We start from the raw sequence: 26,207 nt of genomic DNA on the forward strand, positions 1-26,207 counted from the left end.
GCTGAAGTGGCAAAGGACTATTTTGTATAAAACTTTTGGCAATTGATTTATATTTGCATATAATAATGTGATAAAATTTTAAAACTAATTTTTTAAAGAACCCTGTTCTGAACCTCTCCATCCTCCCACAATGAGTCACCTCTGTATTAGACATATTTAGTACATGTCTGCCTCCCTTACTAGAAGGGACCAAAAACCAAACCAAACCCATTGCTATCGAGTCGACTCAGCCAGCGGCCCTATAGGACAGAGTAGAACTGCCCCATACAGTTTCCAAGGAATTGGAATTGGCTAATTGTGATTAAATTAGTCCCCTTGAAGGAACAATTGACTCCTTATCCCTGATTTTCAAGACTGAAGTGGTCTAACGCACCTGTAACTAGCTTCCTACTGCATACTGCCTGCAAATCGTCAGAGCCGTGTCTCATAATGGAAACTGTAGTGAGGTGACCAATGTAGTTTAGATTATGATGATTTCCTTGGGAGAATCAAGACAATTTTTAAGATCATTCAAGCCAAAATGGATTTGTCCAAAGGAGAAAATTGGTTTTGGGCCGGTTGAGCCAGATAATTGTCTCTACTCCCTGGACTTTCTACGTAAATTGTAGATGGCTTGTTCATTTATGTAATTATAGAAGATACTTACTCTTCTTTGCTATTCTTTATTTTAGTGGTGCAATCTTTGCATTGACTTGGTAGCATTCACCAGCGAAATATTCAAGGGAGCAGTTTTCCAGTCATTGGATGGAATTATTGTCTCGGCTAACTGTAAGCTACGGAAGATCTTCACTTTAAAATCAAAGCCACAAGACACTGCTGATAAAGATGGTATGTTCAAGTCACTGTCAAGATTTTTTAATTTTCTGATGTACTTTTAAAATTACCCATGCCTTTGGACAGTACGAGTACATGGTAGCAGTTTGATTTTACGTCTGCTAAATTAAATTTGGCCACGATCATGTTGATTTCTTTCTTCCAGACCGTGTGTTTATTTTTATTGTAGCTGAATGTCACAAAAAAGTATTAGTTTTCTTTTTGTGGTTGTTTTTCTTTTCTGTTTATGATAGCACTTGCCATCTGAATTTCTCAGGATTCTTAGTTGCAAACAACAGAATCCTTTTTAGGTGGTTGAAAGAGAAGAGGAATTAAGGAAATGAGCCAGTTCATAGAATCTCAAGGAGATCCAGAGAATCAGGCTTGGAAGCTATAGCCAAGAACAAATCCAACCCCCAGCACAGGAGTGCTTCAGGGAAGACACCCGCCTCCGCCCCCGATAGCTACGAGCACTGGGCAAACCAAAAAACTAAACCCTTTGCTGTCGAGTCTATTCCGATCCATAGTGACTTTATATAACACAGTAGAACTGCCCCATAAGGTTTCTAAGAAGAGCAGCTGGTGGATTCAAACTGCTGACCTTTTGGTTTGCAGCTGAGCTCTTACCAGTGCGTCACCAGGGCTCCTAGCAGAGACTCCAAAAATCACACCATAGTGCTGGGCTAAAGGTTCCAGAATTTCAATTACTACTGCTTCTGAAACCAGGTGTTTCTCCTGCCACCCTCATCAGAAATGGATTCCTTCTTCATGTTTCTCTCTACTGAACAAAGTCTGATAGGCTCTGTCTGATTTGTGGAACCTAGGTCACATGAAGCAAGGAAGGCTGGGTAAGCAGGGAGGGAGGACTCATTATGTGGGAAATTCACCAAATTAGAAAGGGTGTTCAAAAGATGTTGGGCAACCAAAAAGCTCTATAGATGTCTACTGTCTTACCATTCTGTGTGTATTTCATAAAGTCATTTGGGAGGTGTCATATTAATTTTTTAATGATCGTGTTAAAATAGGAAAGGGAGTTGAGTCACCCCTCATGTTATTTCTAGAGAGACTGGCAATAGGTACATTTAGTTATTCATAATATAACTAATGGGTATACTCTGCAGGTAACTCAGCTGTATAGAATCCAAAGGACATCACAGACTCCCGCAATGACGGTTTTAAACAACCACAAGTATCGAGAGAATACTGGTGCTTACCTTTGATTTTCACATGGGATTATTTTTACAAAATCACTTTCTCTAGAAGCCTAGGAAGCAGGGCTACAAGTAAGATGGCAAAGGTGATTTCTTAGAAGTTTGTATCTAGACTTTAGACTTGTGCCCCATCTGGATGAGTGTTAGAGAAGACCGCCTGTGACTCACCCTGTGGGACAGAACACTGCCTGTAACTTTCATTTGGTGATAAAACACAGCAGTGCCTTAACAGCTCCCTAAGAGATCACAAGCTAGCTAGTGTGGTCCACTTAAAGGCTTTATAAGAAGGTGAAAGCTTTCTTTTAAAAAAAAGTAATCCCCAACTAATAAAAAAAAGAAACCCAAAATTTATAGAAATATACGTGCATTCTATGTCAGATCACAGGAGGTGAACGATAACCTGGTTAATGTTTAAAAATAAAGGTAAGGAAAAGCATGGCTCAAACATGGTAGGTTGAATACACGTTTTTATCTCTGCTCCCTCCTCAAACCTCACTAAGTTTATAATATAGGAATAAAAAGGACATAAACCCACCAGGATAAAGAGTATGGGAGAGGAGGCAACAACAGACAGAACATTGATAAATTTTTGTAAGATTGAGGAGTAACAGATGACATCGAAGAACAGAGGAAGCTGAAACCCTTGTGCTTGCCCATCAGATTCACAACATAGAACCCCGCAGAGGCTCAACAATTAGCAGTCCTAAACTAAACAAAAAAAAAACAGAGTACTGCCAAAAGCAGCGGTAAGGGGTAAGGCTAAAAACAGGGGAATTGAAAATTCTGGGCAGGTTGCTACAGAACATCAGATTGCCCTCGCCAACCCCATACAACCAGGCGGCAGGACATTTGTTCCCTGGAGAAACTGAACTAGACAGCTTCTGAAATCAGGAACACTGGGTGCATGGTAGACAGACACCAAAACAAAAGGAAGAAGGAACCCAGAGGAAACATATGGTAGGGAATATGCAATTTATTTCAGAGTTAAGGAAAGGCACTGTATCTATAAAATGAGATTAAGAAAGGTCTCTTGTTCTTGCTTAAATTCAACAAACATTTTTTTGAAATGGGTTGTATTTACTATAAATTTTATTATGTTATGAAACTTTTATTACATACAGAAACACGCACAGATCATAAGTATACAGCTTGAGGAATTACCGTAAAGTGAATTCACTTCTTTAACTACCGCCCAGATCAAGAAACAGAACATTACAAGCATCCTAGAAGCCCCACTCACGTCTCCTCCCAGACACCACCCTCTCCTTCTGAGAGGTCACCTCTATCCTGACTTCTAACACCAGAGATTAATTTATTCTGTTTTTGAACTTTGTATCAGTGGAACAATATTTAAAAAAAAAAAAAAAACCCCAAACCCATTGCCTTCGAGTTGATTCCAACTAGCGATGGATACAGGACAGAGTAGAACTGCCCCATATGGTTTCCAAGGAGTGCCTGGCGGATTCGAACTGCTGACTTTTTGGTTAGCAGCCATAGCTCTTAACCACTAAGCCACCACAGTTTCTGTGAAATGATAGAATACATATTATTTCACATATGCATTCTTTCACAAAATACTGTTTGTGAGATTCATCTATGTGGTTGCACATAACAGTAGTTTCCTTATTTTCATTATGTTATACTAGGTCATTGTATGACTACACCACAATGTAGTTATTCATTTTAGGCTATTATGAATAATGCTACTTGAACATTCTTCTGTGAGTCTCTTAAAGCATCTGTGTAGGCATTTCTGTGAGTATTTATCTAGGAGCTGAATGAATGCATATTTCAGCAATTTTTTTTTGCTTTGTAATTTTTTATTTTTTTGTCATTGAGAATATACACAGCAGCACAAACACTAGGTCAACAATTTCACACGTACAGTTCAGTGACATTGATTACATTCTTCGCGTTGTGGAAGCATTCTCACTCTCCTTTTCCAAATTATTCCTCCCTCGTTAATATAAACTCACTGCCACCAAAGTTTCCTATCTAATCTTTCAAGCTACTGTTGTCAGTTTCCTCACATATGTTGTTGTTAGGTGTCGTCGAGTCGGTTCCGACTCATAGCGACCCTACGCACAACAGAACGAAACACTGCCCGGTCCTGCGCCTTCCTTACAATCCTTATGCTCGAGCTCATTGTTGCAGCCACTGTGTCAATCCACCTCATTGAGGGTCTTCCTCTTTTCTGCTGACCCTGGACTCTGCCAAGCATGATGTCCTTCTCCAGGGCCTGATCCCTCCTGACAACATGTCCAAAGTATGCAAGATGCAGTCTCGCCATCCTTGCCTCTAAGGAGCATTCTGGTTGTACTTCTTCCAAGGCAGATTTGTTCGTTCTTTTGGCAGTCCATGGTATATTCAGCGTCCTTCACCAGCACCACAGTTCAAATGCGTCAATTCTTCTTCGGTCTTCCTTATTCACTGTCCAGCTTTCACATGCATATGATGCGATTGAAAATACCATGGCTCGGGTCAGGCGTACCTTAGTCTTCAAGGTGACATCTTTGCCCTTCAACACTTTAAAGAGGTCTTTTCGCAGCAGATTTACCTAGTGCAATGCATCTTTGTAAAATGAAATCCCTGACAACTTCAATCTTTTCTCCGTTTATCATGATGTTGCTCATTGGTCCAGTTGTGAGGATTTTTGTTTTCTTTATGTTGAGGTGCAATCCATACCGAAGGCTGTGGTCTTTGATCTTTATTAGTAAATGCTTCAAGTCCTTTTCACTTTCAGCAAGCAAGGTTGTGTCATCTGCATAACACAGGTTGTTAATGAGTCTTCCTCCAATCCTGATGCCCCATTCTTCTTCATATAGTCCAGCTTCTCGTATTATTCGCTCAGCATACGGATCGAATAGGTATGGTGAAAGAATACAGCCCTGCCGCACAGCTTTCATCCTGTATAGATAGATTTAAAAGAGCACAATGCTCAAGGCAGACATTCTTTACTAATTGAGCTAAACTGGTGGCATAGTGGGTAAGAGCTGCAGGTACTAACCAAAAGGTCAACAGTTTGAATCCACCAGGCACTCCTTGGAAACCCTGTGGGGCAGTTCTGCTCTGTCCTATAGGATTGCTTTGAGTCAGAATCGACTCAAGGGCAGTGGGTATTGAAATCTTTAAGAAGATTTCAGGAATGTTTTTGATTTAAGGTCTAAAGATTATTTCAGGACAACAGTTTCGGGGGTTCATCCAGCCTCAATGGCTCCAGAAACTCTAGAGTCCATGAGAATCTGAAATTCTCTTCTCCATTTTACCCCCTTTGGTCAGGATTCTCCTGTGTAATCTTTTATCAAAACATTCAGTAATGGTAGTTCTTCTGGCCTCATGGCAAAGGAGACAGCTGTTAATAGAAGCAATTCATTGCACATTCCATTTCTCCCTCCTTTTCCTGACTCACCTTCTTTCTCTATTGCTCCAAGAGAACACAGACCAATTGTTATACCTTGGATGGCCACTTTGAAGCTTTTAAGACCCCAGGCATTATGCAACGAACTAGGAGATAGAAGCTCTAAACGCAATATTAGAACAATTAACTGGGATACCTCATGAAACCATGACCCTAAACCTCCAAACCGAGAACCAAATACTGTGAGGTGTGTTTGGTTGTATATAAGCAGCCCCAGCAACTGTTCTTTTTTGTTGTTGTTGTTATGAATATATCAGACAACTTTTGCCAATTCAGCTTTTTACAGGTGTACAACTTATTAATAATAATATACTTCAGCATTATTAATTTGTAATTTTTTTATTTCAGAATTTCCATTGATTCTTTTTTTATAGTTTTTGTTCCTCAGCTGAATTCTTCCATCTTGTTATCTAATTTCTCAGCCAGGGCTGAATCACCTTTTTTCCAAAAAAGGAATGTTACTATAAGGCTATTGTTTGTATGTTATTGTTAGCTAGTGTCGAGTAGGTTCTGATTCATAGCTACCCTTTGTATAATAGAATGAAACACTGCCTAGTCCTGCGCCATCCTCACAATCGTTGTTATGCTTGAGCCCATTGTTGCAGCCACTGGGTCAATACATCTCATTGAAGGTCTTCCTCTTTCTCGCCGACGTTCTACTTTACCAAGCATGATATCCTCCTCCAGGGACTGATGCCTCCTGATGACATGTCCAAAGTATGTGAAATGAAGTCTCACCATCCTTGCTTCTAAGGAACCTTCTGACTGTACTTCTTCCAAGACAGATTTGTTCATTCTGCTGAAAGTCCATGGTATATTCAGTATTCTGAAAGCCAGCACCATAGTTCAAAAGCATCAATTCTTATTTGGTCTTCTTATTCATTGTCCAGCTTTTGCATGCATATGCAGCAACTGAAAATACCATGACTTGGGTCGGGCGCCCCTTAGTCCTCAAAGTGACATCTTTGCCTTTTAACATTTTAAAGAGGTCTTTTGCAACAGATTTGCCCAATGCAATATGTCGTTTGGTTTCTTGACTGCTGCTTCCATGGGTATTGATGGTGGGTCCAAGTAAAATGAAATCCTGGACAATATCAATATTTTCTTTGTTTATCATGGTGTTGCTTATTGGTCCAATTGTAAGGATTTTTGTTTCTTTCCGTTGAGGTATAATCCATACTGATGGCTGTAGTTTTTGGTCTTCATCAATAAGTGCTTAAGCCTTCCCATTCAGCAAGCAAGGTTGTTGTCATCTGCATATCACAGGTTGTTAATGAATCCTGATAACCTGTTATTCTTTATATAGTACAGCTTCTCAGATTATTTGCTTAGCATACAAATTGAACAAGGATGGTGAAAGAGTACAACCCGACACACACCTTTCCTGGTTTTAAATCACAGAGTATCTCCTTGTTCTATTCAAATGACTGCCTCTTGATGTATGTACAGGTTCCACCTGAGCACAATTAAGTATTATGGAATTCCCATTCTTCACAATGTTATCCATAATTTGGCATGATCCACACAGTCAAATGCCTTTGCATAGTCAGTAAAACATAGGTAGACATCTTTCTGGTATCCTCTGCTTTCCACAGAGATCCATCTGACATTAGCAACGATATCCCTGGTTCCACATCCTCTTCTGCATCTGTCTTGAACTTCTGGCAGTTCCCTGTCAATGTGCTGATGCATCCATTTTTGACTTATCTTTAACAAAATTTTACTTGTGTGTGATATTAATGATATTGTTCAGTAATGTCTGCATTCTGTTGGATCACCTTTCTTTGAAATGGGCATAAATATGGATCTCTTCCAGTCAGTTGGCTAGGTGGCTGTCTTCCAGGATTCTTGGCGTAGACGAATGAGTGCTTCCAGCATTGCATCCATTTGCCGAAACATCTCAGTTGTATTCTTATAATTCCTGGAGACTTGTTTTTCTGTAATGCCTTCAGTGCAACTTGGATTTCTTCCTTCAACACCATCAGTTCTTGATCATATTCTGCCTCTTGAAATGGTTGAATGTCAACCAGTTCTTTTTGGTACAGTGACTATGTATTCCTTCCATCTTCTTTTGATGTTTCCTGCATCGTTCAATATTTTGCCCATAGAATCTTTCAATATTGGAACTCCAGGCTTGAATTTTTTTTTTTCGGTGTTTCAGCTTGAGAAATGCTGAGCATATTCTTCCCTTTTGGTTTTCTAACTCCAGGTCTTTGCATATTTCGTTGAAATACTCTACTTTGTCTTCTTGAGCCACTCTCTGAAATTTCCTGTTCAGCTCTTTTACTTCATCATTTCTTCCTTTCAGTTTAGCTACTCAACATTCAAGAGCAAGTTTCAGAGTCTCTTCTGGCATCCGTTTTGTTCTTTTCTTTTTTTCCTGTCTTTTTCATGACCTTTTGTTGTATGATGTCCTTAATGTCATCCCACAACATGTCTGGTCATCGATCATTAGTGTTCAGTGCATCACATCTGTTCTTGAGATGGCCCTAAATTCAGATATGTTAAACTCAAAGTCGTACTTTGGCTCTCGTGGACTTGTTTCAGTTTTCTTTAGCTTCAGCTTGAACTTGCAAATGAGCAGTTGATAGTCTGTTCTGCATTCGGTCTCTGGTCTTGTTCTAACTGATTATATTGAGCTTCTCCATCGTCTCTTTGCATAGATATAGTCTATTTAATTACTGTATATTCCCACTGGCAAAGTCCACGTGTATAATTGCTGTTTATGTTGTTGAAAAAAGATTTTTCCAATGAATAGGTCATTGGTCTTGCAAAATTCTATCATGCAATCTCTCAAGTAGTTTCTGTTACCAAGGCCATATTTTCCACCTACCGATCCTTCTTCTTTGTTTCCGACTTTTATATTCCAATCACCAGTAATTATCAATGCATCTTAATTGCATGTTTGGTCCATTTCAGACTGCAGAAGTTGGTAAAAGTCTTCAATTTCTTCATTTTTGTCATTAGTGGTTGCTGCATAAATTTCAATAATGGTTGTATTATTGAAATTTGGATATTTTCCTATCACTGGCAGCCTTGTACTTCAGGATAGATCCTGAAATGTTCTTTCTAATGATGAATTTGATGTCGTTCCTCTTTAATTTGTCATTCCCAGCATAGTAAACCATATGATCGTCCAATTCAAAATGGTCAATACCAGTCCATTTCAGCTCACTAACGCCTAGGATATCGATGTTTATGCATTCTATTTCATTTTTGACAGTTTCCAATTTTCATAGATTCATTACTTTGTACATTCCACGTTCCAATTATTAATGAATGTTTGCAGCTGTTCCTTCTCATTTTGAGTTGTGCCACACCAGCAAATGAAAGGTCTCAAAAACTTTACTCCTTCCTCCACATCATTAAGGTCGACCCTACTTTGAGGAGGCAGCTCTTCCCCAGTTGTATTTTGAATGTTTTCCAACCTGAGAGGCTCATCTTCTGACACTGTATCAGACAATGTTCCACTGCTTTTCCCTGGCCAAGTTTTTTAGAAGTAGATCATCAGGTCTGTCATAGTCTGGAAGCTCCACTGAAACCTGTTCATCATGGTGACCCTGCTGGCATTAGAAATACTAGTGGCATTACTTCGAGCATTACATCAACACACAAGCCTCACCAGAGTACGACAAACTGACAGACGAATGGTGGAAAGTACGTCCTAGAGCCCAAAGGCATGGATTAATGTTCCCATGGGTCCATTGCTCTGATCATTTACCAACTTAGTGGTTTGGTGTGCATCCTGAATATTTTTGAACCTTGTTTTCTCATTAATTGCTATAAGATTCTTGTGAAGATCCAGTCAAATACAAAGATACATGGGGAAGGCATTATAAACTATAGTGCAGTATGCAGATGCTAAGCGTTTGTTATGTGCCTTCTATATGTCAGGGTCTGGCTAGGCCCTGGAATGCCCGCAGCCATGCTTCAAGGAAACGGACATTAACTACTGGGCTTAAAGAGCAGTGGGAGGAGGAGAGTCTGGAGCACTTGCTCCTTACCTGGGAGAGCTATTTGGTTAGGCGCTTTGGATTCTACAGACTTGCCTAGTTCTCAGAAGAAAACTTGAGGATTAATGTACAGTGCCAACTTTTGAATTTGCCAAATCCAAATATTAAAACCAACAAACAAGAAAAACTGTAAACTGATTGTATGAAAGGACATTTAAACACACACACAAAAATGGAAGATCTTAATTTCAGAGTAAAGGCTGAAAATTTTACCACAGACAAAAGGAAATTACTTCATGCAACAGTGACTGTCCATAGACCAATGTTTGGGATATATTAACTTAGAGAAATTAACTTTCAAACTGCGTTTTGAAGGAAAAGTACTAATTTCCCAAGCAGTGAAAGCGAACAAGAAGAGAATGCGTTTCAGGCAAAGGGAAAAGCACATACGTACGAAGGCATGGCGGTCTGAAAGGATCTGCTGTGTTCTAGGAAGAGGGAGTTCAGTGCGCAATGTGGCGGGACAGGGGGTGTAATGTAATATCACACTGCTGTGCTGCGTGCTGTGGGTGACATAAAGATGTAGGGCAAGCGTCCTGTCCACAGAGTTCACTGGGTAATGACAGACACTAGAGGAGTTACCAATACAAGAGTTCATTATGAAGACCACTATATAAAATAGGACAAAGATAACAAACCTAAAAACCAAGCCTGTTGCCATCGAGTCAATTCCAGCTCACAGCAGCCCTACAGGACAGAGTAGAACTGCCTCATAGAGTTTCCTGGTGCACCTGGTGGATTCGAACTGCCAGGCTTTTGGTGAGCAGCCATAGCTCTTAACCACTGCACCACCAGGGTTTCCAAGGATAACATAGTACAGGGTAAATTGAGCATCCCTGGTCAAGAAGGTTGGCACCAGAAGCGATGCCAATGATGGTGGTGAAGATGATGATGGCAGCATTAACTGCTGGATGTGTTCTAGACACTGTTCCTAGCACATTAATGATCATGACAAAGTTATGGGGAAACTGAAACAGAGAAATCAAGTAATGTTCCCAGTGTCACACTACTGGTAAGCAGTAGAGCCAGAATTTGAACCCTGGCAGGAGGGCCCCAGAGTCTGTACTCCTAATTACTGTAGTGTGATGCCTCTCGTGGAAGCATAGAAGAGAGAGAGAAAAGGCAGAAGATTTGGTGACTGACTGGGTTGGAGATGACTGTATTACAATGAATGATGGATGTCCCTTTGTCTTTCTTACTGAAGGAAGGTCACTTTCTTCCGTGAGGATAGATTGGTCATCACAACGTTAAGACCGTTATTGTAGGCAACTTTTTTCCTGTTTGTTACATCTCATGACTGGGGTTCCATTAAAAAATACTTGAGCTCAGTACTGTATTTAAATTGCTACCATTTCACTCTACCAAAAAAAAAAAAACACAGTTGCTATCAAGTCGACTCCAACTTGTGGCAACCCCACGTGCGTCAGAGGAGAACTGCGCCCTGTAGGGCTCTCAGTGGCTGACTTTTGGAAGTGGATTGCCAGGACCTTTCTTCCGGGGTGCCTCTGGGTGGACTCGAACCTCCAGCCTGTTAGCAGCCCAGAAAAGTTAACCATTTCACTCTAGAACTTCTTAAACTCACCTAAGCTAGGAAATTCTGCCTAATTCCTTTGCTGTTCTCTGTTTACACAGTGGAATAAAATAAAAAGTGAATTATTGGAACCTTGCAAGAAGCAATTAACCAGTTTTTCACTTGTCCCGAGAAATAAATGACTTATGCTGGACAAGTAGTAGAGTATGCTGATTCAGTTCAGTTTATTACTTTTATGGCTCCTTAGGAAACATGAACTGACAGTTTTAGGCATCTGAGTGACTGAATTATTGATTAATTGTATTGTTCTGTGTTTAAAGAAAAACAAACAATATATGGATAGACAGATAGAAGAGAGACAGAGAAGCAAAAAGAGAAGAGGAAAGATATAAGAGCAAGCAATGCCCCGTTAACATGGGACTTTGCTATGTCAGTGACGATTGTTCAGGCCTCCTGCCTCCCAGGTCAGTGGTCTTTCTGAAATATCAGCACTGCGGGCTATGTGTTTTGTATGCAGAAAGGCAAGAAGAAGAGAAGAATTAAAGGCGTGATTTCAGACTGAAAGCCGTTGAGGGTATAGACTGGGTCTCCTCATATTTTTATCTCTAGCATAGGAGCTGGCACTGGTAAATGTTCGATGAATTAATAAATTAAGGGTTGACTTATTGGTTGTTTGAGCAATTATTCATTTATTCATTGTCTTTAGTCAATAAATCTTTATTGAGTGTCAAGCACTGTGAGGAAAATTGTCCTTTCAGAGGCCACAGAAGAAACTAGAAATACTGGAGTCTTGCCTTAATAGACTCATTGAGCACTGAAGGGCCTTAGAAGTCTTGTAATCCAATGGCTTAATTATACAGATGAGCAAAACAGGGCCTGTGGAAATGTGGCATCTTGTGCCAAGGTCACACGAGGTAGAACTTGAGGCTAAGTCTCTGACTGTTCTTTCCTCAGCAACACTCTGAAGTTTACCTTCCTCAGTAACCAAAATGGCATGTTGTTTTTAATATTTAACATTGTGAAGTGTTTTCCTACCTCTCTCCCCATCCCCAGGTCATATGAGTGTACACTGTACCCAGAGCCTGTCAGTTGGACGTTCTGCTTCCACTCTTTTCTGGAGCTGGACTCAAAATGCTTTCACCTGGCAAGAAAAGGCGTAAGATCTCAGTATGAGAGAGGTGTCCAGCAGCTAGTGGTAGATCCTGCAAAAATGCATACTGAATGTCTATATAGAAAGACTCAGACTTATTCTGATTAAACTATCTATTATATTTTGTACGTAAGTATTGTAAAATATCATTTATAATAGAACCATATCACTCAAAAACTCTAAGGTCATTTAGGATAGCCAGGTTTTTGGTGTAGCTGAGGTTTATCCCTTTAAACATCAAAACCGTTTATTATAAAATACACATACTAAGCTGTGGTGGTTTTGTCATCATTGTAAGTAAAGAATTTACTAAAATTTTAGTGTATTATTAACAGCGAAGACTTACATAACACTGTGCACTGCACTATCCTTAACACCTTACATATATTAACTCATTTAATAGTCACAATCCTACGAGGTAAGGACTATTTTTATATCCCTGTTTTACAGATAAAGGAGTCTTAGTGGCACATTGGTTAAGTGTTTGGCTGCTAACTGAGAAGTTGGTGGTTCGAACTCACCAGTGGCTCCTCGTTAAGAAGATGTCACAGTTTGCTTCCATAAAGATTATTGTTAGGTGCCATCCAGTTTGTTCTGACTCATAGCGGCTCTATGCACAACAGAACGAAACACTGTCCGGTCCTGTGCCGTCCTCACAGTTGTTGCTGTGTTTTCCCGTTGTTGCAGTCGTTGTGTCAGTGCATCTCATTGAGGGTCTTCCTCTTTTGTGCTGACCTTCTGTTTACCAAGCATGATGTCCTTCTCCAGGGACGGGTCCCTCCTGATAACATGTCTAATGTAAGTGAGACAAAGTCTCACCATCCTTGCTTTTAATGAGCGTTCTAGCTGTACTTCTTTCAAGACAGGTGTGTTCCTTCTCCTGGGGGTCCGTGGTGTATTCAGTATTCTTTGCCAACACCGTAATTCAAAGGCATCAATTTTTCTTCAGTCTTTCTTATTCCTTATCCAGCTTTTACATGTATACAAAGCTATTGAAAATACCATGGCTTGGGTCACACACACCTTAGTCCTCAAAGTGACGTCTTTTTAACACCTTAAAGAGGTCTTTTGCAGCAGATTTGTCCAATGCAATACATTGTTTCATTTCTTGACTGTTACTTCACCATGGGTATTGATGGTGGATCCAAGTAAAATGAAACTCTTGGCAATGTCAATATTTTCTCCATTTATCATGATGTTGCTTATTGGTCCAGTTGTGAGGATTTTTGTTTTCTTTATGTTCAGGTATAATCCATGCTGAAGTCTATAGTCTTTGGTCTTCATCAGTAAGTGTTTCAAGTCCTCTTCACTTGCAGCAAGCAAGGTTATATCATTTGCATATTACAAATTGTTAATGAGTCTCCCTCCAATCCATGTCCTCTTCTGAATCCTGCTTGAGTTTTTGGCACTTTGTTGTTGATGTACTGCTGCAACTACTTTTGAATTATCTTCAGCAAAACTTTACTTGCATGTGATATTAATGATCCAAACCCAGTGCCATCGAGGTGATTCCAACTCATAGCAACCCTATAGGACAGAGTAGAACTGCCCCATAGAGTTTCCAGAGAGCGCCTGGTGGATTCAAACTGCTGACCCTTTGGTTAGCAGCTGTAGCGCTTAACCACTGCACCACCAGGGTTTCCGATATTAATGGTATTGTTCGATAATTTCCCATTCTGTTTGATCACCTTTCTTTAGGGTGAGCACAAATATGGATCTCTTCTAGCCGGTTGGCCAGATGGTTGTCTTCTGAATTTCTTGACTTAGACAAGTGAGCGCTTCCAGCCTTGCATCCATTTGTTGAATCATCTCACTTGGTGTTTTATCAGTTCCTGGAGCCTTGTTTTTTGCCAGTGCCTTCAGTGCACCTTGGATCATAAAGATTACAGCCTTGGAAATCCTATGGGACAGTTCTACTCTGTCATATAGGGCCTCTTTGAGTAAAAATTGACTCGACGCCAATGGGTGCTTGGGTTTTTACAGATAAGGAAAGTAGGATACAGAGAGGTAAAGTTACTGTGCCAAGGTCACACAGCTAATGGAGTAGTGGAGGCAGGGTGCCTTGCTCCAGAGCCTGTGCTCTTAACCAGTATGATATACTGCTTCTTAAGGTCCTCCTGCATTGGACAGTAAACTCCATAAACGCGGGGATCTGAATCCATGCCAGGCCTGGAATAAATACGGAAGTGCACAAATGCATGAACAACAGACTTTTTGGAAATATTTTGGCAGTTAAAGACATTTATGTTTTCTACTTGGCTCTCATGGCAGTTTCAGAGAGGTGAGGTTGATATAAATAAGGCACTGCACTAGGCACTGCAGACTCTTCCCTTCATAAGAGAAATAAGAGTAAGATAGATGAGTCTAGGACTAGTGAACTATTGTAACATTAGCCCTTTTTTAAACTACATGAATTTGTAGAAGCCGTAAACTGCTGTAGATCTATAAATCTCACTACTTACAAGGCATTTCCCCCCAATAAAATGGAGATGATAATTTTTTAAAAAGTTTCTTATATGTATTAAAGTTAATGATTTAATTTTTAAAGCTAGTTAAGATCCACATCAAAGGTATTAAATACCTACAAAATGGTTTGTTTTATGATAGCTTTCTGCCCAAAGAAAGGCAAACTTGGGTTACAGAGTCACTGAAACATTCCGATAATACAGTAACTTATACTGGGAGCAAAGACATTAAAAAAAAAAAAACTACCATCTGGTTGTGTTTGGATTCTACGTGAGCAAATCTGTCCACTTCCTCATAGCTTTCTCCTTCATGTGGCATTTTGCGATTCTGAACCAACCATTCCAGCCAACATTATGTTCTTTCATATTTGTTAGCAAAATCAGTTGAGATCGGACGGTGCCATTTTTCAGACAGTAATCAGGCAATCTGTGTGTTTGCATACACAGTCCCTTCCAGAAGATAGAACTTCTGTGAAAAAACAATGCAGAAAGTCCCAGGTCCCTTAGTATCTGACAGCTGGATTTGTTGTCATCTGGCGAGAAAGTTGTGATATACAATTAAATGTTCATGGAATACTTGTCAGGATACAGCTGAACAGAGAACAACTGAAGAAGAAGAATGGAAGACTTGGCAGCTGCATTTTGTCTAGTTCAGATGTCATTAAGTGGCTTTTGTCCATGACAATATACTAAGCATCCTCTTTGAACCCGGTGCTGTACTAAGGATATCACTGAGATTGTCCCACCATTCTCTCCCACTCTAGCAACCCTTTGGTAGAACTGTCTTTCAGCTCCTGGAATGCACCAAAGTCCTGCTTTCAGGGTCTTCAAATGCTCTGTTCCCTCTGCCTAAGTGATCACTCCTACCCCATTTTGCCATGCTCCTTGCAACTTACCCTTTATGATTCAGCTTAAATGTCTTTTTATCAGAGAAGACTTTTCAGGACACCCCGTGCTCTTAGAGTTCCCCATTATGCTGTTTCATAACACTTTGAACTTTTCCTTTATACCACTTAACAAATAACTGTTATGATTTGCTTTATTCCATATTCTTTGCTAGGTGTAAGCTTCAAGAGGGCAAGGTCACTCTTGTTAGCCACTACAGTTCCAGCTACTAGGTAGTACCTGGCACATAGTAGAGGCTTAGTAAGTATTTGCTGAATGATAGAATGAGTAAATGAATGAAGAGACTATCCCCTCTGTGTACTCAGAGTAAAACATTATTTAATATTTGTGTATGATCTGTGCTATTTTAGCTCCTTATTTTTAAATTAAGCTGTCAATGAAAAAATAAAATAAGGTGACTTAGTAATTGGACATGGAGAAGGGGGTGGTTAGTTGTGGGAGATGAGTTAACTTCCATCTAGGTCTATCACAACATCCAGATGGTCGGTAAGCTGCTTCATGGTTTGGAAAGGGGCTTCAGTCTCAGTTTTGTGAAACCAAGTATTCCTCTGCTAAGTCAGTCTCAGAGAAAGTTTGAGAGCCCAAACAAACCCAGTGCTGGGTAGTGTTCCTTTGATTTCTCCTTTTATTGCAGGTTTTATACTGCCACAGTTTTCCTTAAAGAATAATCCAGTAAATAGTGAGATAGCCCTGGGTGTAAAGGGAGAGCAAATGTATAGAAAGGAAAGATGATGTAGGGGGGGATTTGGACCTTTTACTGTGGAATCTGATTTGCTGACACGTAAGATTCAGATTGGAGTTTTGTAATAGTCTCTGACTTGTGCTGTCTTCATAAAAGTTTGCTGCCTGTCCCTTGTTGGTTGAAAACTCAGGTTTTGTTTTGGATACATTTTAAATTTTGTATGTTATTTTATCCTGTACCATCCACACAAGCTCTATAAGCTAACGTAGCAATGATTTAACCTTGTAGGATCAAAATACAGCGTTGTTCTTAATGGCCTCCAGAATTCTCTTCCTCTTTGAGTATAAAATCTTAGCTTATCGGTATTGGCATTGATGTGAAGATTATCTTTTTTCTACTCAAGGGAGTTTGAAATGATATGTCAAATAAATATCTAGAGTTAGTTATTTTTCAAAACGTTTTCTATTTCAGTAGAGTTCCCTTACTCAGTTACTTCATCTTGATTTTCTAAATGTCTGTGACAAGGAATGGATGAACAAAGAACACCTGAAAACTAAAATTTATAAACCTAGTGAATTTTTAATGACTGGAGAATTAGGAGGATCCCTGGTGGCAGAGCGGTGAAGCGTGCAGCTGCTAACCAAAAGGTCAGTGGTTGGAACCCACCAGCTGCTCCACGGTAGAAAGATGTGGCAGTCTGCTTCCATAAAGATTACAGCCTTGGAAACCATAAGGGGCAGTTCAACTCTGTCCTGTAGGCTCGCTGTGAGTCGTAACTGACTCGATGGCAATGGGTTTGATTTTGTTGTTGTTTGGAGTATTAGGACATTTGGAAACTATTACATTGCTAATGAGTATTTACGTTTTTAGTTAAATGATTCATTTTCCTTTTCAGGATTAGGAAATTAGGATCTAATTAGGAAATTGCCATGGTTTGCGTGCTCATAAATCTAACATCATTTGCCTTTATAAACTTGTTAAGAGTTTATACTTAAGTATGGTTGTTTTAGAGGGATGATTGGTTGAATTTTTCTTACTACTGACATGCACATATATACATACAAATTTTATTTCCATTGGATTCTGAAAATGAAAACTTCACACATAAAAATTAAGCATGTATAAAAGTCTTTATGAAGCAGACAAAAGCTATGCCTAACCGAACCACCTAAAGTTATGTTACGTTTTGGTATATTTCCTTCTAATTCTTTTGCCATTCAGAGATTTTATATGTTTATTTTCTACAGCTGACATAGAGTTTTGTATCTGTCGTTTCATTTAACTTCTTATCCCGAGGCTTTCCTGTATCACTAAGACACCTTCGTAAGTACAGCTTCTTGTGACTCTTTTTTGTCCTGTCCATGAAGCACTGTAAAGTGTAGAACTGTCCTCGAGTGTTGGTGATTAAAGTTGTTTATTTTCCAGAAATTGAGATCACCTACTTATTTAGATTTTTGTCTGAGTTTCTGGTTTGTGTTTTGTTTTTGTTTTTTAACCTTAGAATAGGTTCAGAAAGTGGAATTCCTGAGTAAAACGATCTGGACATTTTTAAGGCTTTTGATATACATATAGTAAAATTGCTTTCCGGGATACTAGTACCAACTTACATGCCCACTTGCTACTAATTACAAGGGAAAATAAACGAGGTCATACAAATAAGAAAAAAGAGTAATATTAAAATGGGTGAGAACAGGAACGGAAAACTTACTGAAAAGAAAATTAAAATACCCAAAGAAATATATATGAATGATATTAAATCTCATTAAAAATACAAATTATAATAATAAAATACTACTTTTAGTAATACTGACAGTAAGATATAAAAGTAGTCAAAGGTAACATTAGGGGAAAATGGTTAAAGGGTCTGTAGGAACTCTGTACTATTTTTGTAACTTTTCTCTAAGTCTAAAATTGTTTCAGAATTAAAATCCAAAAAATAATTTACTCCTCTAATGGCTCTGGGGACTTAGATTATTCAGTAATATTGTTGTACTTATTGATTGGATATACTCCCAGAATGTTGATTGGATCACACTTAACTGGGTCTTCTTGGCAGCCACACATCTAGTTCTGAAAACAACATAAACTATTTCCAGTAAATGCTCTCCTTTATTGCAGTTACTCATTTCATCGTTTCTACAACCCTAGGAAGTAGGCAGTAAAATTATGCTCATTTTACAGATGAGAAAACCAAGACTGGAAAACTGAATATAATTTGCCCAGGGCCACACTCTAAAATGTTTTACTTTAATTGGTTTTACTTATAAAATATGTCCATTTGGCAGAAATGGCTTACATTTTCGGGATGAGTGTCTTTATATCCATCTGTATATGGTGTTCCATTTCCAACAGATGAACCTACAGACATCATACCGCGAAGCTGCCAGCTAACAACAGATGTTCCGCAAGTCACACAGCTGCTGAACGTGACCAAACTGCGCCAAACTGAAATAAAATTTGGAGGACATCCCCTGCGTTCAGCAGAATCAGGTATGTACTCGGGCACCTAATTCACAAGCACGTTTGTTTATAGGACCAAAGAAAGAAAAAACAGGTCTGCACTAATGCTTTAAAGCTTGAGGTTAAATATTAAGGTCACTTAAGAAACATCGACCCTTGTCAGTGAAAAGTCCTTATTTGAATTTTTTTTTTTTTTTTAGATTTAAAGTCTCTTTTTAAAGTATTTTTGGACTTTTACATGATAAGTCAGAACATCCTTGATTGTTCCTCTCCATTTCATGTATAATTCCAAGCCCTGCCAGTTGTACCCCCTAAACATACCTCAAACCTGTCTTCCTCCGTGTCCCACTGATGCCACTTCCAGTGTTCAGGTCCCCAGTATCACTCATCTTCTAGGCATTAACCTCCAGTCAGTTTCACACGTTGCTGTCAGAATTATCCTTCAGCAACAGAAATGTGATGTTTTCGCTCTTTGATTAAAGACTTTTAATTTTTAATGCCTTTTCCACTATCTAGAGCCCTGGTGACGTAGTGGTTAAGAGCTCAGCTGCTAACGAAAAGGTCGGCAGTTCGAATCCACCAGCTGCTCCTTGGAAACCCTATGGGGCAGTTCTACTCTGTCCTGTGGGGTCGCTGTTGAGTCAGAGTGAACTTCACAGCAGCAGGTTGTTGCTTTTCCCGCTACCTGGAAGATAAAGTGTAACAACACCTTTGGGAAAGCACACAAAGCCAACCTCCCTTAACCATACCTCGTCTAGTTTCCCCTCCAGACACTTTGGCCCTGTGTCCCACATGTGATTTTCTGACCATACTACGGGCTTTCCCATGGTCATGCCTCGAGAAGACTGTGCTTTTGGCCTAAAATGCCCTTCCTTATATTTTCTGCGTGGAAAAACTCCCAACTCAAGTGCCACCTCTTCTATGCAGCCTTCCCTAACTCCAGCAGACGTTGTTCTCCTCTTTTCTTAACTGTTTTCTCTCTCTGTGTTTCTTGTAGTACATTTTCATATGTCTGCATCCCCCAGTAAAGTATGGCTTCTTCCAGAGAAATCACTGTACCTCATGATTCTATATCTCTAGCACCTAACACAGTGTTTCCATATACCAGGCTGCAAACTCAGATCACCACAGAGACCAGGAAGATAACATAAATTAATATAGTTGGCTGGATGCCTGAATATTTATCTCATGGGAACACTTTCTACTTTAACAGTGAATCTCATTGCAGAGGTGGGCAGTGCTTCAGAGAAATGGTTTTCTACTGTTAAAACAGTAATCTGAACAACTATGCAAATACTACAATAAATGGCAACCAGTTCTCAGCCCCGGCTGGGGAGCTGTAGGGAGTGGTGGGGACTGTAGCAAACTGGAGAGCTCATTCTCGGTCTGGAACGAAGAGCTGCAGTGCAGTCCTGGCTAAGTCTTGCCTTTCGAGAATGCAGGTCCAGTCTCACCAGATCTTCCACTTTTTCAAAAGGAACTGAGTGTCTGAGTTTTTATGATAAGTCTCCCAATTTTAAAACATTACCGAGAAGATTTTGAAAACGCTCTGTGGCATGTCAAGGCTACAGTTTTCTACCTCTGTAATAGATACTCATCACTATTGGCTAGTACTTACAAAAAGAGAAACTTAACACGTATCTCAACTCTCTGCACGTTAGAGTCACCTAGGACCCTTTAAAAATACCTGATAGTAACAAAAAACAAAACCTTATGTCTGTGCTCCCCCACAGAAATTCCTATTTAATTGGTCTGGGATGGGGTTTTTTAAAAACTCACCTTGTGATTCTAACAGGGTCCTTGGGTAACACAAACAATTAAGTGTTTGGCTACTAAAAGAAAGGTTGGCAGTTCAAATCTACCCAGAGGTGCCTAGGAAGAAAGACCCAGCGTTCTACTTTCAGAAGGGCCCAGCCATTGAAAGCCCTTAAACACGTGGGTCACCATGAGTCAGAATCAACTCAGTGACAATTGGTTTTGGTTTTTTTGGGTTTAGTGATTCTAATGTGCAGACAAGATTGAGAAGCACTGGGTCCCTAGTCCCACAAAGGTCATGTCGTTCAGATGACACACATAAACACCAGAGTAACTTGGAGAAGGTAAAGTGATGGCTGGAAGAGGTCATTTATGGAGGAAGAAGTAGATCTTGAATGTATAAGATTTCTGGAAATGTAAGATTTGGGTGAAGAGAGCACATTTGGGGCAGAAGACAAGGAGACAGAAAAATTCAGGGAAGAGTTTCCTGAGAGATTACTAAGAAGAATGGACTGAGTAGGCAGAACTGACTGTGTTGGAAGAACACGGTAAGACTATACTTTGTGTTCCTAAAGTAGAGGAATGATAACTTCTTTTTTAGGAAGTTGAATTTGGCAGCAGGATTCAGGATGAATTCTGAGGTCAAGTGAGACCAGATATTAAGGAGTACAACCAAGATGTCTTTGTAGCAGCCTAGGTATAGAATGACAAGGGCGTTCCACAGACAGACAGTGGCTGAGGGAGTGGAAAGCCAGAACCCTGAGAGTATCCATAGGAGGAAAACTGGCAGGACTTGCTGGTTCTCAGATAACAGCCGGGGAAGAGAAAGTGCTCAGCATTTGAGAGAGTCAGAGTGGAAAGAAGAGAATAGAGAAGACCAGGGTGAAAGTGAATGAGCAGCAAAAATGAACTCGTTTTGCTGTGCATACTTACCTTGTTAATTTATTCTTGGTGTACTTCCCGTATGTCAATCTTCATCAGTATTACTGGTCCTAAATTGTATATTCCAAGAAAGCTGGGACCTGTTTTGTAACTTTTTCAGTATAAACTCTGGCAGAGGATTATGTGTAAACAGCACTACGTTTTTAACCCTTTATCATAAAATTTTCAAATTTACAGAAAACAGAACATATAATGAGCTGCCCATATACCCATAACCCTGCTTCCACAGTTACTAACTTTAGACAGATCTTTTTGATAGCAATGAGAGCATACATGGCGGAAATGTGTATATTATATATACTGTATTTAAACCAAAAAAAAAGAAAAACAAACCTGTTGTTGTGGAGTCGATTCTGACTCATAGCAACCCTATAGGACGGAGTAGAACTGCCCCATAGAGTTCCCAAGGAGTGCCTGGTGGATTTGAACTGCCAGCCTTTTGGTTAGCACCCATAGCTCTTAACCACTTCGCCACCAGGGTTTCCATTACTATATTTAGGCAGAAATAAAGAGAGGGAGAGGATACATGCAATCCATGTTCGTTAAAGAACCCTTAGAAAATATATAAAAGTGTGAAAAAGATCTCACTATTCAGACAGCCACTGTGAACACCTTGGGTCACAACTCAGTCTTGATGGGAGATTCACGATGGAATAAAATGAATAAAAGCATTTTTGATAACCAAACATTGTATCTAATATGCTGTGATAGTTTTCAATAACAGAAATGACTAAGCTGTAAAGCGTATCAGATAACTCCTTGAAATTTTCTTCTGTCTCTCCAGGTCAATGTTTTAAGAATTAATTATGTCTTTAAATGAAAATGCAAGTCTATATCCAGATATTTTAAGTATTTTTTTTATGTAAAGTTCAAGGACACTTATAATATGTGAGATTAAAAGGGAATTTGAATAAATACTAATTGCATCATTAATTCAATATTATAATTAAACAAACCTTTTCATAGACCATATTTGATCTCAACTTGTGGAGAAGGGTATTAGTATATATTTTGCAAATTCCATACATGGAATCTGAATGCATAGTAATGGTCAACTTGAGTCATATATACAGAAAATTAATAATCACCATATTTCTTCCACCCTGTGAATCCCAATTATATTTATGTTCATTTGAAACCATAGGGTTTAAGATTATTTCTCTTAAGTAAATCTCATTGAACATCTATAGTTGTCAAGATTACATGACCAAACATTATACTTTGTGGTTCTCATTCTACAAATACTTTTCAGCTGCTCATTTTGACATTTGTGGGCTTTGAAACTTACTATAAATGAATAAAATTAATAATTATTGTTCTCTGTGTAAGAGATTTTATTTGAAAGATGTAGCTAATGAGTAATGCCCAAGGACAGACTTTTTAATCATGGAAAAGCCAGGAGATACTTCTTGATTTGAACCACTTGTTTTCGTCTTTCTAAAAAATGTACTCCCCATGATGAGATTTGAATTGCATGAGAAAATGACTGTGTGCTTTAATAATTGACTGTACAATATTCTTATAAATTGTGATATTTTATTATAAATGCACATATTGAAATAGTCCAATGAAGGCAACTATAAAAGGAAGTAGCTATTCCCTGTAGATGCTTTCTAGCATTTTCACTCAAGCAAAAATGGAAACCCTCAAACTTCTAACTTTTTTAGAGTGCATTTTGTTGAATGTCATATAACTTACTCAACAGTAAGTTGGTGCCAAAGGCATTTAATGAAATATAATTCTGTTTCCAAAAGGCCATAATATATGCACACATTCACACTTGGCCAGTTCTCAGTACGCATTAGCTAATGACTGTTAGTCTGCAGAGGACTGTGGGATCTGATTATCTTATTTTCATTAATGGGACCCCAGTTTAATTGAACCAAAGAATCAGGCCTGATTATTGAAGTTGAACATTCAGCTACTAAAGGCAAAGTGCAGTGGTCCACTAAGTACAAATCAAAACTAGTAATTTACTTAAAAATTAGGAGACAGAAGAGACTTGTATCCCTACCTCCTAGCACAGTTGCAAATGGGTAAATTAATGTGTCCATCAAAAACCAGTGAATAGTCATCTAGCTATATTTGACATTGGTAAGATCCTTATTAGAATTTCCACTTTGAATTCCACATTACGATAGCAAAATTTAACTAAGCCACAAACTGTACTGTGAAGTAGAACCTAAAAGAAAAAGGAGTTGATTCTAACTTCAGAAAAAAACAACCATTAACAGTTTTTCACTACTGGTTTCACTACTAATTTCTTCTTTTCTAAAGTCAGACTTTTGTTTAACATTGTTTTAGGATTGTTGGTTAAAGAGATACCACTGTCTGATGATAATTCACAGTTAGCTCATTCATCTCTTGAACTATGTATCTTCTTTCTCCACCTTCAGTAAAAATGAAACATAGTCATATCCCTTTATTGAAAAGTTTTTAAAGTATGAAATTTAGTATTGATCAATATGCATACTAAATTTCATACTTCGAAAATATCTGAAATCTGTTACAGCAAAGATGTCACAAACCAGCTATAGAGTGAATTTTAATTTGTGAAGTTTCTGCCAAATATTGAAATACTTTGGAAAAGATGACAATACAAAATATTAAATACGAAAAATGCATTTGACCAGTTTGACAGTTATCAAGCTGCAGAATTGTCATACGAACCTTTATATTTTTTGTTTACGTGTTTATTATGGCATCACACCCACTCCTCACTTACTGACATGGTTAGGTTCCAAAAAACAGGTCATTATGCGAAAATCAGTGTTATGTGAAAATGGAAGATAACCACATCAGATCACAAGGTGGAGGTTGACTACATCATTAAATAACTGCCAAATTACATAATTATGTAACTGCCAAACTACTGAGAATCATGGCTGTCTTAGGCTTGGCTCTCTAGAGAAGCAAAACCAGCAAAGCACTTAAACATACATAGAGAGAGAGATTTATATCAAGGAAATGACTCAAGCACTTGTAGAGGCTGGAACGTCCCAAGTCCTTGGGTCAGGATAGAGGCTTCTACTGATTGCCATAACCACAGGGGCTGGCGAACCCAAGATCAGCAGGTCAGAGAGCAGGGCTCTTGCTCACAGGCTGTGAAGACCGATGAATCCCAAGATCAGCCCGCCAGACCGCAGGTAAGCTGCTAGCTCAAGTCTAAAGAACTGGAGGTCAGGTGAAGAGGAGCCAGCTGCAGGATCCAGGGCAAGCGAAACCCCCCCCGAACTTTGCCAGAATGTCCACTTGTATTCATTGCAGGCCACACACCCAAGGAAACTCCCTTTCAACTGATTGGATACTCACAGCGGATCCCATCACGGGGGTGATCACATAACAAATCTCAACAAGGAAGTGATCACAACATTATACGACTGCCAAAACACTGAGAATCATGGCCCAGCCAAGTTGACACACAGTCTTAACCATCACAATGACCCAGCCAAGTGGACAAAAGACCTTAACCGTCAGAGCCAGCATTACTCTCACTTCACACCTCGGCATTTGTTACTGCCAGACATATGTCATTAATGCGCAGAATAGTCGGATAGTAGATTTTTTACTATTGTCGTAAATGCGAAATGTTGGATAAGGAGATAGGAGTAAATGCGAAATGTTGGATAAGAAGATAGTGAGGAGTAGGTGTATTTAATAACAAAAACCTGGAGAAAACTACGTGTGTGTAATAGAGAATTGGTCAAAAAGCCATACAATGAGATATTATGCAGCTGTACAGAGAATGAGGTCGATTTTCCTGTGATGGTCTTGAAAAGTCTCAAAGCCATGTCAGTTAGTGAAAAATGAAAACGCAGAGTACTGTTTCAGGATAATCCCACTGATGCATAAATTTTTTTAAGGAAACAAAAGAGAATTAATTACCTTTAGGAAGGGGGACTAGTGCAGGCAAGGCAGAAAGATCAGGATTTTCTTCTCATTTCTTTCTTATTTTAATTTTCTAACTAAGTTCATGATTTATTATGTCAGCAGATGTATTATGTTAGAGCAATTATGGGACATTCCAAATTTCTTTTTTATAGTTTTCTGTGTCTTGAAAAACCCTGTTGTGTCATTGTTAGGCACTGTTCGAGTGGGTTTTCGACTCATAGCAATCCTATGTGACGGACTAAAACTGCACCATAGGGCTTCCTGGGTTATAATCTTTATGGAAGCAGGTCGCCAGGTCTTTACGGGAGCAGAGCCACTGGGTGGGTTCGAACCACCAACTTTTTCATTAGCAGCTGAGCACTTAACCATTGAGCCACCAGGGAAAAACCCTAAGGATTGCTATAAAATTAAAATGTAAAAATTATATTTCTCTAATGTCAATATTTTAATTAAAATACACAATGGGAAGGAAATCCAAAATTATTGGCAAAGTAAAATCTGTAAACATGTAGTGAAATATTAAACTATTTTTTGTGTGGTATAATAGGGAAATACATATTATTATTTATACTATAATAGTATGAGTTTTGAAACATTTTAATTGAATCAGGAATTCTCACATACATTTTTATTCTGGTGAACGTGGAGCTATAATCATCAATGAACTCCAGTAGCCCAGACACTCTCTATCACATCACCCCATTTTTATTTTCATCACAGCATTTATCACTACCAGATATTTTCTTGTTGACTTCATCGTTTGCTTGGTGCTGTCTCCTCCACTAGATTGTGAGCTTCAGAACTACCAGACCGAAACCAAACCCCTTGCCGTCAAGTCAATTCCCACTCTTAGCGACCCCATAGGACAGAGTAGAACTGCCCCATAGAGTTTTCAAGGAGCACCTGGTAGATTCGAACTGCCGACCTTTTGGTTAGCAGCCGTTGCACTTAACCACTACGCCACCAGGGT

At 39.1% G+C, this 26,207-nt stretch overlaps 1 protein-coding gene across 9 annotated transcripts in view; it reads left to right on the plus strand.

Annotated features, from left to right (window-relative positions):
* The window catches only part of CFAP20DC (CFAP20 domain containing), a 269,680-nt gene that overhangs the window by 115,888 nt on the left and 127,585 nt on the right, over positions 1–26,207 (plus strand). For all 9 annotated transcript variants that reach the window (XM_023547565.2, XM_023547569.2, XM_023547566.2 and 6 more), the window contains 2 exons: positions 672–828; positions 18,542–18,679. In XM_023547565.2, the coding sequence (XP_023403333.1) occupies positions 672–828; positions 18,542–18,679 (295 nt within the window). The remainder of the gene's footprint in view (positions 1–671; positions 829–18,541; positions 18,680–26,207) is intronic.

This window comes from Loxodonta africana, chromosome 22 (genome assembly GCF_030014295.1).
Source record: "Loxodonta africana isolate mLoxAfr1 chromosome 22, mLoxAfr1.hap2, whole genome shotgun sequence".
Lineage (NCBI taxonomy): Eukaryota > Metazoa > Chordata > Mammalia > Proboscidea > Elephantidae > Loxodonta > Loxodonta africana.